At 46.3% G+C, this 12,698-nt stretch overlaps 1 protein-coding gene across 10 annotated transcripts in view; it reads right to left on the bottom strand.

The window, feature by feature from the left end:
- The window catches only part of TMEM40 (transmembrane protein 40), a 30,224-nt gene extending 17,526 nt beyond the window's left edge, over positions 1 to 12,698 (bottom strand). For 5 of the 10 annotated variants that reach the window (XR_005630391.1, XR_005630392.1, XM_039733922.1 and 2 more), the window contains exons 1-6: positions 8,811 to 12,698; positions 6,183 to 8,049; positions 5,246 to 5,452; positions 2,312 to 2,368; positions 1,564 to 1,703; positions 877 to 1,030 (exon numbers count right to left, since the gene is read on the bottom strand). Coding sequence is in view for 8 of the 10 variants with exons in the window: in XM_039733922.1 (XP_039589856.1) it covers positions 877 to 1,030; positions 1,564 to 1,703; positions 2,312 to 2,360 (343 nt within the window). In the remaining 2 variants the exon portion in view is untranslated. Of the gene's footprint in view, positions 1 to 876; positions 1,031 to 1,563; positions 1,704 to 2,311; positions 2,369 to 3,276; positions 3,363 to 3,616; positions 3,750 to 5,245; positions 5,453 to 6,182; positions 8,050 to 8,810 lie in introns of those variants that run through there. The other 5 variants (XM_039733917.1, XM_039733916.1, XM_039733919.1 and 2 more) reach the window with 5 other exon arrangements.

Here is a 12,698-nt window from a genome sequence, read left to right as displayed (position 1 = left end):
TCAGCAGGAGAGGATGGGGCTCCCCCTGCCCTGGGCTCCCCGCGCCGACGCCGCGGCTCCAGCTCCCTCTCGTGGCACCGGAGCACAGCCCTCACAGCCAGGCCACACCAGGATCCCCGCTGCTCTGGCTCCTGTGGCCAGGGCTGACTGAACAGTTCACACCCAGCTCTGTGCCCAGGGCTGGGGCTCTGAGCATCTCTTCATCAGGAGGGGCAGGATTTGGGCACAGGCAGGTAGATGGGATTCCTTCTCCTCCAGCTCCTCGAGGCTGCTCACAGCCCAAGGGTCTTGTTACCAGTTTAGGGTGATCTTAAGTGAGTGCTCCTCTGTCATCTATTAAAGACAATCAATGACTATGGACCCTGTGAAACTGCCCTTAGTTCCTTACCGCACAACCACGCAAACAAGTCTCTTTTATCTTGTTGCCAGGTTCAGCACCTTATGTGCCATCATCTGTCCATTGCTTTTATTTTTGCATGTGCTGCCAAGGAATTATATTTGTACTAATATCTTCCCTGGCTCAGCTCTGATTTCCTACCACTGAGAGTGGTCAGAGGGGTCCTGGCTGGCTGGATAACAGTCTGTGCAAAAACATCAGAGAAAACCTTCTCAAGTCAGAGAAACTTCTTTGGCAGCATCATCCCAGGACATGCTCTCTCCCTAAACACAGGCAGTTTTTTCACCAGAAGCAGCCAAGCCTAACTGCAGTAAAATACTAACTTTGGCTCCCATTACCAGCACACCTAACTGCCTTTCCTGAGCAGCACTTCCAGGCGGTTCAGTTGCTCACTAATAATCACTTCCAAGCATATAACAGAATGTTCAAGCTGCTGTCAAGTCCCACTGACAGCTGACAGGAGGACAGGCAGGACTCACCCTTTCCCTTGGAGCTGGGCAGCTGCCTGTATCCAGATGGGTTGGAAGTCTTCAGCAAAAGGTAAAGAAGAGCCATTGCCCTGACTCCTTTCTTCTCTATGGCTTTCAGGCAGGCAGCACAACCTCCAGGGAGGACATCACAGCTGTTAAGGAGCTGAAAAGGAGGTAAGTAACTAGCAAATGGTCTTTCCAATAAAACACAGCCTGTAGAAGCACACCCTGATGGGCAAATGAGTGTACCCCACCCTGTGGGAAATGTAACCCCCTGCTCCTACTATACAAAGGGAAAACTGGGGGCAAAGAGTAATAACTCGGAGCAGAGCTATCAACTGGCAAAAACAGCATGGTGGGCAAGAGTTAACCATTCAGAGAGCTGGAGAAATACAGCTATAGGGTCTGAAAAAGGCCATGAAATTGCTGCAGTATCTTACAGCAAAATGTGACTAACAATGGTCCTGCCTAGAACATAGTGAGCTGAGCTGATCCTGAGGAATTTACACAGAGCCAGTTATTTTTGCACATGGAGAGCAGTGAACTAAAAAGCAGTGGCCTGAACCTCCTTTATCTAATGCCCTGTTACACCTTTTAATATAATTCAGTATATCAGCTAGTGGGACTGTGTTCTCTCTCCCCAGAGTATAGTAGAAAAGTAGAAGAACAAGGATAAGTGTTTCTTTGGTAACTTACATTGTTCTTTTCTTCAGTACTCAGGATAGGTGGGTCAGTAGTGGCCAAGCATTTCACAAGTGATTTCCAGAAGGACTGGTTCATTTTCTCATGATCCTCCAAGTACTTGGCATCAGCAGCAAAAGCTCTCTGAAGAATGTCTGCAAGGAAAACAAACCTGTCACTGTGCAGGAATAGAGGGGGGTTTGATGGCAGTGTGCCTGTGGTGCTGAGTGCAGGTGTGGAGACAGACACCAGGCTGTAACACACTGCCCAATAACAGCACACAGGAAAGAGAGTGGTGCTGTACTGCATAAAGCATCCCAGTCTGCCACAAAACAGTAGACAAATGTCAATAGTCCATACAAATGACTGATGTCTCTGTGATGCTGTTTCTCAGTTAGAGAAGCATGGCAATTGTTCCCTAAGTATTCCTAGCTATTTAACAGGTATTTATTCTGACCACGCTGTTTTACAGACAGGCACAAAAGCCCCAGGACTCAATACCAAGGTTCTGAGATTGCTCATCAGGCATTTAATGCACAGTAAAGTCTCCTTCATATATCTGAATTCCCACTTGCATGTGCACAAAGCCTAGCAGGAGGCTGTGGAAGAGTTGGGAATTGACTGCTGGTCTCTTTTACAAGCAAGGAGACAGATAGGGTGTGTTTTCAGAGGAAACAGATTTCATTGACTCATGCCCACCCTGGCAAACACTGCTGTGCACTGTGCATGAGCCAAAGCTCTGATCTTTGTGTACTTCCCTCACCTTGCTGTTCTTCAGTAAGATCTGGGATCGGGACATCCAAATTCTCCATTGCTGTGCCTGTTTGAAAGGGGAGAAAAAGCACATTTAGAATCAGGTCACTGACCTTCCTGGTTTTCTGTCTTTGATTTTCTGCAAACACAGTATCTCTCTCTGGGCCTTTCAGTTTTGAAATCACTTCTCTGTTTCACATCATGATTCATTTACCCTTCTGGGACCCAGTTTTTGTCTCCTCCAAGTGAGCCTTACTGGCCTTTGGTTATTAGGAAAGAACAAAAGTCTGATCATCATGAGTAAAACAAAAAGAAGTCAGACTTGATCATTCACATTGTTGTTTTGTAAAGCTACCAAGGTGTCTAATTAAACATTTACCACAGATGTGAGTAACCTAACAGGCTGGGTTCCATTCACTAAACAGAACAATTATCTTGTACCTTTTACATCCTAATACCTAAAATGTATCAGCCAGGAAAAATAGCAGAAATAGTTCCTAGGTAAGTCCCAGAAGACTTTGAATTCTTGCCTCACAGAAGACTTTGATATTTACTTCAACATCTCTTCTTCTCAAGTTGTCATGAAAAGGAAATTTCCATAAACTTTAGCTTTATGAATTACAAACTTTTAAGTGTTGATCCCAGATTAATTAGTGGTATTTGTTACAGAAACAAATGTTCTGACATCCCCGAAATTCAGCATTTCCTTTTGCTTTTATAAACTTGCCTCAGAAGTTTTGGGCTGAGGCTGGAATATTCTGATGGTGCACATTTTGTGGTGGCTGTGGTTCTGAACTGCTGCCTCTGCCTGGCATGGTCCAGGCATTCTGCACTGCTGCATCTCCCCTCGTGCAACATTGCAAATAATCAACTTATTGAGAGATGCAAAAGAAGGGTTTGGGGGAGCCTAAAGCACAGTTTCCACTATGCAGGATGCAATAGGAAAACAGTTCATATGTCCACACATTTTCTTACAATATGAGTTTTGGATGCATTCAACAAAACACTTCCAATCAAGTAGTTTCAAAACTAAATATATCCTTCAGAGTTTCCAGAGGAAAACCTGCTTCTTTTCCCACTGTCACTTTCAGTTCTCTAAAGACCATCATATCAGTCCAAAAAATATTCTAATACAAAACCCAAAACAGGTCAGTTAATATCTTGAAAAAGATACTGTAACACATAAACAGAATGAACCATTTTTTTAGGGTGTCAGTTCTCAGACAGAGGAAATTAGACACAGACAGACTTCAAAAGACTTCTGGGAAAATTACATAACCACTTTCAAAGGCTCAGCTCAGAAAACTTTGCTTACCTGCCTCCAAAGTGTATTGTGAGAAAACAATATTTTAACAACATTTTGAAATTATTCCAAGTGATGAATCTATGCAAAAAATCTACAGATGTTCCCCTTTCCTTGACTTACATCCAGCCTTTGCTGCTGTAGCTGTGGCAGCAGCCCTGGGGGAGCTGTGAGCCTGTGAGCACCCGATAGGGAATGCAGGAAATGCATCGGTCCCCTCTGTGGGTAAGCATCAGCTGATGTGGAAATGTAGGAACCCAGCACACCACACCCTGGACAGACTCGTTCTTGGCCACTCAATCAAGGATGTCAGTTCATAGACACATTTATATCTGCAGCTATGGTTTTCTGCCTTTTTTCAGTCTCTTTCTTGCCCTCCTATTTGCTCAACTTAGACCTTGCAACAGTTGCTTGTTTAACCTGAATCCTTTAGGCCTCTCTCTGGACTGTATGGTTAAAATACCAGAGATGAAGGAACAAAAGTACCTTAAATATAAACTTTTTTTTCCAGCTGATTAATTCAATTTCAGAAAATAATTTAAAAAGTATCATGATATTTTACTGTCAAGTGAAATTCAGGATGTTTGTCTTTGGGGTTCCTACTACCTAGTGAAGGCCACTTTCAGTGGCATTTTAAGGCAGGTTGCTGTTCCCCTGACAGGAACCTGTCACAGCAGCTGCCTTATCCCAGCTTTGCATCATCCCTAAGACCAAGTGAGCAGGTTGGCACTACATGACCTGTCCTGCCACGCACACAGGAAGAGCAGATTCAACACTGAAGGCAGGGCAGACGCTGCCAACGTCATCTTCATCTGCTATCAGACTGATTGACTTCAAAACTGCTCATTTGCTGGCCCAAATGAGCCAGCGGGCTGTTCAGCTGTTCCAGCAACAGAAACAGAGCTGTCTAATGCCTTTTGCATCCTGCTGTGGTAAGATCTGGATGCCACAAGAGGATCTAGGAGCACCCAAGCATCTGCTCCCATCTCCCTTTCTGTGCCTCCAGCACAGCTCAGCCCAGTCAGTCACCAAGATTTACATTAACCAAGGAAGTTGGGTACCTAATTTCGCTTAGACTATGCACATTAATTACCCTGTGGCTCTTCTGGAAAGAAAATCAGATCTAAACAAAGGATAAGTATAGGTACCTAATTATTGTATGTTTTAAAAGTGACTTAGTTGATTATACCTCATAATGAGAGCAGGATGATGATATACAGGCATTTCAGCCTGGCCATGAGCTCACTGGGGAGTGACATGAACAACAGACTTCACCTTGCTTTCCTCACAGTAAATCAGAATTTAATTGCACTGAGGTCTTTTTAACATGTTAGAATAAAATTTGTGTGCAGAGTCACATTTAGAAAGTGAGGTTAACAACTTCCATATATGAGGTTTTGCTTAGCTGATTAAATATATCTGAGGGAAATTGCTCAGTGGGATAACAAGAAAAATGCAAATAAGGTTGTTTTAACTTCAAGTCAAAAACCAGACAATCCCAAACATTTTCCCTTTGAAACTACTTTTACCTTTCATTTGAAGTTATATGCTGACACCTAAACCTGCTAAATTTTATTTTAAATATAAAGTCCCTCAGTGCCCTTCTCTCAAATCAAAGCAAACCAACTTCTTAAAGCACACCTGCAAGTCTTAGGTTGGTCCTAGCAGTTGGTTCCACAGGAAGACGTCCTGGAGGGCCGTGGCTGTGGTGAAAGCTGAGTTTCTTCCTGTGAGACAACAAAAACTGATCCACACAAGTTCCGTCTGAAACCCTTCCTGCTCCAGTCTCCTCGGGCTCTGGTAATAATTCCGCTACCCTTCTGCTTGCCTTCCTGTTGTCAAATGCAGCTGAAATGCGACACAGAAGTAGCAAAACTCAGACTTTTCACTCTCCTTGTACACAGGCATGTAGGGAGACCCAGCAAATGCGGGTCACAGCAGCGAGGGCAGCTCCCCAGGCTGGCTCTGACAGCCCCATGGGGATGAGCAAGGAGCAGGCACAGCCCATGCACTCCCTGCCACAGCTCCAGCACTTCCTTCCTCTCCTGGCTTTCACAGCAGGCCCAGACACGGTGGCTGCACTGCTGCCAGCCCCACACCTGTAAGCCCTGAGGAGGTTACTGCCCATTTTCCAGCTCTGCCTTAAGCATTGGCATGCACGTTTGAAATTACTTGGTTTGTGTTTCTCCTTTCATGCCCTGTGCCTCTCTGCGGTTGCTGTAAAGCTCTGAAGGAAGAATATTAACTCACCAGAAGCCAGAAATGTTTATGCTTGTAGTCTGAGTAAAATTAAGGCAAACAAATCTTTCTCTTTGCATAAAGTGTTGGGCATGCTGTGACGATTTTACAGAAAAAAAAAAATTTAAAAGATGGGGAAGTTGAGTCAAAAAGACTCCAGTTGAGTCAAGAAGAGAGATTATAGGGAAGTCCTGTAATCCCCACAGCACCAGAACCCTTTTCCTCTACAGTGGCTTGATGCCTCAAATAGCAACCCAGCAGTACCAAGAGCCAGCACACAGCCCCCAACCACCCTCAGGCTTGACCCCAAGGAGCTCCTGAACCCCTCCCCAGCACTCACCTTCACGGCTGTATGCAGTTCAGGATCCTGGGTCAGGGATCCAGAGCCAGCCTGGGCGGGAAGGCGTCGGGGCTGGGGCCTCACGTGGCCTCCCCTGACTCACGGGGTGAGCGGCGGCGGCTCCGTTGTCCTGTGGCTCCTGAGGTCACGCTGCAGGCATGTGTTCCCATGTCCCTGAGCCCTGGGGAAGGTGGCCAAGGGCCAATCCCACTGACACAGAGAGAGGAGATGCAGCTCCCAGCCTGCCTCAGGCACGAATGGCCCCCAGTAGCCCTGAGCAGCCAGGAGCCCTCACTCCTGCCCACGGCGGCTCCAGCACAGCCCCTGCTCAGGTTGGAGACCCAGCCCTGCTTTTTTGGCCTCCCTGGGACATCAGGGGGGCAGTGGGGATGTAGAATCCACTCTGTGGGGAGAGGCCCTGCGCTCTGGTAAAGCTAAGCAGGGACACCATGATGAGGGCTTGGAAGCCCAGGCATGCTCCCCTCCTGCTCAGGGCATCCCAGGGAGGCACAGGTGGAATGCCTGTGCAGCTGGGCCAGTGACAGCAAAGAGAAACGTGCTCTCCACCTCACCTGTCCCCAGCAGCCACACAGGGTGCTGACAACACAAAGCCTCTGGCTCTGCTCATCCTATACCTGCCACAAAGGTCATTGGTGCTCCCCTCCAGCCCTTCTCAGCCACGACAGTTATCTGGGGCCACCCCAGGGCTGTTTGCTGCTCAGGGCAGCTGCTCCCTCGCTGGCAGGTGACGCTTTCTGAGCCAGCCAGCCTTCACCACAAGGAAATGAGAGCAGGAAAGGAGGGGGCAAATTCCTGCAGTGCACTACAGCAGAAGGTGGCAGATGTTTGGTCACCTGAAAATGTATGTGAGGAGTGACAGCCAGTGTCAAAGGAGACTCCTTGGGCCACTCCAATAGCACAGTGGCTGTTGATAGCACAAGGTGTGGTCATGTAAGTAATTTGTCAAATTCAGCTAATGGTTTGACATGGTGCAGTTGGTGTCCCAGGAAGGATTGTACTCCCTCCCTCTGTTCTCACTTCTTCATCTCCTGATGCTTCTGGAGTGACTGGGACACAGGTAAAGTAAGTTATACTTCCTAGAGTAGTTTGTGTAGCTTGTGTTTATTTTTCTTTTCCAGTCTGTTTGGCTGCTTGCTATGGTTTTTTGGTATCTTTTTAGAAGGTGAAAGGATTGGGGTTTGTGGTTTTTAAACCAGGTATTCCACTACATTTATACAAGTGCCTATTCAAATGCCTTGTCTCACCTCCCCTGACGTTTTTAATTACATGTAACATTGAACATTTAAAGCAGCTAAGACTCTGCATCTGCTGCTGGGAAGATTATCTAATGAATTAGAATGCTTTATCATGTATTACATGTGTTTACTTGGTCCTTATTTAGGAACCATCCTCTGAGAGATTAGAGAATGGTGATTTATTCTTTGTATGCTGGGAAAATTGCTTCCAGGAGGGGTTTAGAGAGGTGAGACACAGGCAGAGCAGCTCTTATGCTTGACACTAATTGGGTGCAACATGTGTGTGGATTTGTCACATAGACAGGTTGCATGAGAAATGTGGAAATACTCCTAAGTGAGTGTAGGAGGGGCCCAGTGATGGAACATACAGTAGTTATTGCTCATTATGTCATCACATTTCTGACAGATTTAAACATTCCCATGACTCCTCTTGCCCTACCCTGACTTTCATCCAATGGGCTGGTTAAATTACTCCCATTTACTTGCTACTTATTTTCCTTTAAATAAAGTCTGCTTCAACAATTGTTGTGAGCCTGTGAAGCACAGGTAAATGCAGAGGGATTATGCCTCACTGCCAGCTGTACTTTGCAGGCTACAGGTAGTTTAATTACCTTTCTGCTTGTGTTTATTTTTCTTTTCCAGTCTGTTTGGCTGCTTGCTATGGTTTTTTGGTATCTTTTTAGAAGGTGAAAGGATTGGGGTTTGTGGTTTTTAAGCCAGGTATTCCAGTACATTTATACAAGTGACTATTCAAGTGCCTTGTCTCACCTCCCCTGACGTTTTTAATTACATGTAACATTGAACATTTAAAGCAGCTAAGACTCTGCATCTGCTGCTGGGAAGATTATCTAATGAATTAGAATGCTTTATCATGTATTACATGTGTTTACTTGGTCCTTATTTGGGAACTGTCCTGTGAGAGATTAAGGAGAATGGTGATTTATTCTTTGTATGCTGGGAAAATTGCTTTCAGGAGGGGTTTAGAGAGGTGAGACACAGGCAGAGCAGCTCTTATGCTTGACACTAATTGGGTGCAACATGTGTGTGGATTTGTCACATAGACAGGTTGCATGAGAAATGTGGAAATACTCCTAAGTGAGTGTAGGAGGGGCCCAGTGATGGAACATACAGTAGTTATTGCTCATTATGTCATCACATTTCTGACAGATTTAAACATTCCCATGACTCCTCTTGCCCTACCCTGACTTTCATCCAATGGGCTGGTTAAATTACTCCCATTTACTTGCTACTTATTTTCCTTTAAATAAAGTCTGCTTCAACAATTGTTGTGAGCCTGTGAAGCACAGGTAAATGCAGAGGGATTATGCCTCACTGCCAGCTGTACTTTGCAGGCTACAGGTAGTTTAATTACCTTTCTGCTTTTAAACTGTGAAACTTGAGAGAGAAGAAAAAGCAAGAAGCAGTGAGTACAACCCACTTCCTAACCTTCCAGACAATCACTGAACCAGTAACTTATGCTGAAATTGGGTGAAAGATGTTTGCTTTTGGCTGGGACAAAGCCTGACGTTTTGCTATGAAAGCTTGTGGAATCATTTGTAGAGTATGAGTACATCATGTTGTACCTTACTAAGATTTTTGGAAATTTTTTTCTCATTCTGTACCCTCCTGTAGAATTACTTGCCATAATAAATAATTCCTTGTTATTATTATTATTTTAAATTAACACAGTAAAATTTTTGCTAAAGCCCGTTAAATTTAAAAACTAGGCCTGTTGGAGCAGGCTAAATCAAAGGCCAGGATGTATCACTCACTTCCTGGAGGATTACTGAGCTCCTCAGGTGCTGCTATCAACAGCTCCCAAGGGAGAAGAGTGAGTGATCCCAGGACTGACAAGCACAGGATCCTCCCCTTAATGGCTACAGGTAATGATGGAAATTCCCTCGTTATGGGAGCTCCCCTTTGCTATGCTCAGCACACTACAGGCTCACAAATGGGCTCTGAGGGATGAGAGGGAGGGGGGTGTCTGGACTCTGGGGCACTGGCTGCTGGTCATTCCAGTTTAGCTACAGGGCAGTCTTCCAGTTACAGTCTGGCTGCTGAAGCCCAGGCCCATCAGTAGGATGGACAGCACAGCCCCAACACAAAGCACAAATCCAAAAAGGACAGGCTGCTGCCTGACAGAAGTAGGGAACAGTGAACTTCTCCCAGCCTGGCTGAGCAGTGCTGCAGCAAGCACAGGGATCAATGTGGGGTCCCAGGATACTCTCCCCACCCACTGCCCTTACTGGAGAATTGCTTCCATAAGCAACCTCCAAATATCTGCTCCTCTCCTCCTCCTTGTTCTCCCAGTTCACTGGGCTCCCTTTTCCACCCCAGTCTTCTGGTCTAGCAATAGGGCTGGAAGTGCCTCATGGAAGCAGAGCCAAAGGCAGGGGAGCACAGATGCACCCTGGGAAGCACCAGGAGCCAGAGGGACAATTCCCACCTTCAGCTGATCCTCCCTCTTGATAAAGCCCTCTTCCTCAGCACTTTCAAGCACACAGGCAACGCCAAGGATTTCAATATTTAATCCTGATGTTTTGTAGAATGGGTTTGGTCCTGGAATCCATTTTGATTTTGTAAACCTGTCAGCAAGGCAGGCTGTGACCTGTGCCCCACTGCTTTGTCAGCAATGTACCTGCCAGGAGATGGCAAGGCCACAAAGCAGAACAGCCTCCAAAGGCAAGGAGTTGGTTACCTGGTGGGATTACCTGTTGGCATAGGGGTAACACAGGGACAGTCACAGAGCTGGGCTGAGGCTGGGCCTGCAGCTCTGTGCAAACTGTCAGTGGACTGAGGTGAACCTCAGAGCTCCCACAGGCCTGACTCTGAAGTCAGCAGGACACAGTTTCATCTACCCATTATTTCCCCAGGATATTATTTCTCAAGCTTTTGCTCCAGGACATACCCAACAATAATCCTCTCCTCCAAAAAGAGGATTCTGTCAACAACTGGCTTCACACTCCTGTGATATGAAGTGAAAACACACAGGCTGTGTCAGATTGCACAGGGAGAGAGGGACAGGGAAGCTAAGTGGAAAGGTGAGTTCATGGTACAGCCACCGTAAAGCTTTTATGTACTCCAAGGCCAAGTTCCCAGCTCCCAGGACCTGCAGAGCTCAGAGCTCACTGCTGGCAGCTTTTGGAAACTGGACACGAAGCCTCAGTGAATCTGGAGACCTCTCATACTCCTGTGACCTTCCCATCTCACTGACCTGGGGAGCAGCAGCAATCCCAGGCTGGCAGGGCCAATCTTCTCTTTGTGAGACAACTACTCCAGTGACATCCACTGCTCTCAGTGCCTTGGCACCAGGTTACAAGCAGACACCATCTTCCGGGGTCTTTAAAATTCAGCCTTGCAAAGCTCTTAGGATCAAAGTGCAGCTTTGTTTGTCCCTCAACAACTCAGCTTTGTCCTAAAACATTCCTCTCTTGAGATCCTCAGCTCACTGAATTATCAGGTTCAATCACCTGCAACATAAAGGGGATGAAGGTACATTTCACTTTAAAATTGTTTCCTAAAATCAAGGGTCTGCTCACAGTAGGCACTGAGAGCCCAAAGAGTATTCACTAAAAGCTAGAACTATTTTAAAAATCTGATCCAATCCATTCATCTTAAAAGATGTACTCTGGATCAGACTAAAACTTTCTTGGGCTATGCAAAGCTTGAATCAAGCTCTAGATCCCTGTTCTGCTGACACCACACAAAGGGTGACACCAATACACCATGTCTTCCACCCAGATCAAAACACTACAGCTCATTCCCAAACCTTGGAGCCTCTAACAATGACTGCTGGACTGCTCCAATCACTCCTGGCTGCCTGTCCAGCAGGCAGTGAGCACTACTGTCTGTTCACTGTCTGTCATCCAAGAGTGCAAACCTTTCTCAAGCTACATATTGGCTCTCTAGGTCAATTCTGGCACCTTCACAAGGGGCTTCAAACCAGCTTCTCTGCAGCTCAGATTCTGGGAAAAGTTCTCAGACCACCAACAGCTCTCTGCTGACCAAAAGTAGAGCACCCAGCCCTCTCAGGAGATGAGGACAGAAGGGCATCAGGACACAGAGCACAGGGCAATCTCCTGCTACATTAAATGTGTGGTGGGAAGAACAGCACCACCAACATGCCACATAAATCAGTCATCTAAATCAGAATACACAAATCCACTCCAGAAAAAGTTTAATGTGGGTTCCTGGGGCATCATATTCTAAAAAAAAACAAAAAAAACCCAAACAAACCAAAAACCAAATACAGTACAAAGAAAAAAGGCAAACAGAATTCCCTGGTATTTGAAATAATTAAATGTATCAAAGCTCTGTCTATTACAAGGCTGCACATCAGAGCAGCTGCTGGAGGAAGCAGTACCAGCTTGAGGACCAGGAGGCTTCACCTCCTGGAGACAGCCTGGAATAAACAGCACCAACCAGAAAACCTGGCTCCTCAGGGCTACTAAGACTCCTTGAAAGGCAAAGGGCAGAACTCTGCACTGCAGTGAGCTGCCCAGCATCCCTGCTGCTGGGAGATGAACCACACAGGCTGACCCCACAGTGCTGAAGCTCTGTGAGAGGACATATCCTGGGAGGAGTGGCACCTTCCAGCAGATTCCACCAACTGCATGGCAAAACCTACTCATCTGAGAAATCCTGGTATGAGAGGAAAAAGAGCCATTACAACAGCCAGTCAGGAGACCAGGAAGGACTGAGACACACCATGCTACTGGCTGGGAGCAGAAACAAGCAATGGATCTCGAGTTAAAGAGGTCAGCCCAGTACAGACACAGTGCCAGGGATTGCCTGTGGTACCCTGTCTCCCATTCAGCCTTTGAGGAATCTTAACATATTTTAGGCAAGAACCTCTGCTGGTCTCTGCCTCAACCCTGTCCCATTCAAACCAGGGCCAACTTCAACATCCAATTAGTTCAGGGCCTTCTCCAGATAAATACTGATTTATCTCCAATCATAGAGATCTCAGGACTCCAGCACATCCACAGTAGGCAAAGCATGGGCCATGGCAGTACTTCTGATGTACTTGGGCTACAGAGCAGCCACCTTGGAGCCAAGGGAGAGCTGCTTTCCTTCCAGCTGTCAATTTTCTTGTGACAACAGTATAATTTGATATGGCCTACACCTAAGGGCAGTGACTGTTCCACTGCAGAGCAGGGCTGCTACAAAGCACTCATTTCCACAGGTACTGTGTTCCAAAAGCAGCCAAGCCTCCCTGATGTGCAGCTCAAACAGACAGAAACCATGAGAGCTGAGGGAA

The sequence above is a fragment of the Passer montanus genome, unplaced genomic scaffold (genome assembly GCF_014805655.1).
Source record: "Passer montanus isolate IOZ18808 unplaced genomic scaffold, ASM1480565v1 scaffold9, whole genome shotgun sequence".
In the NCBI taxonomy this organism is placed as follows: Eukaryota; Metazoa; Chordata; class Aves; order Passeriformes; family Passeridae; genus Passer; species Passer montanus.
The sequence above is the reverse complement of the archived record's forward strand: the minus strand, read 5'-3'. Positions and strand labels throughout refer to the sequence as shown.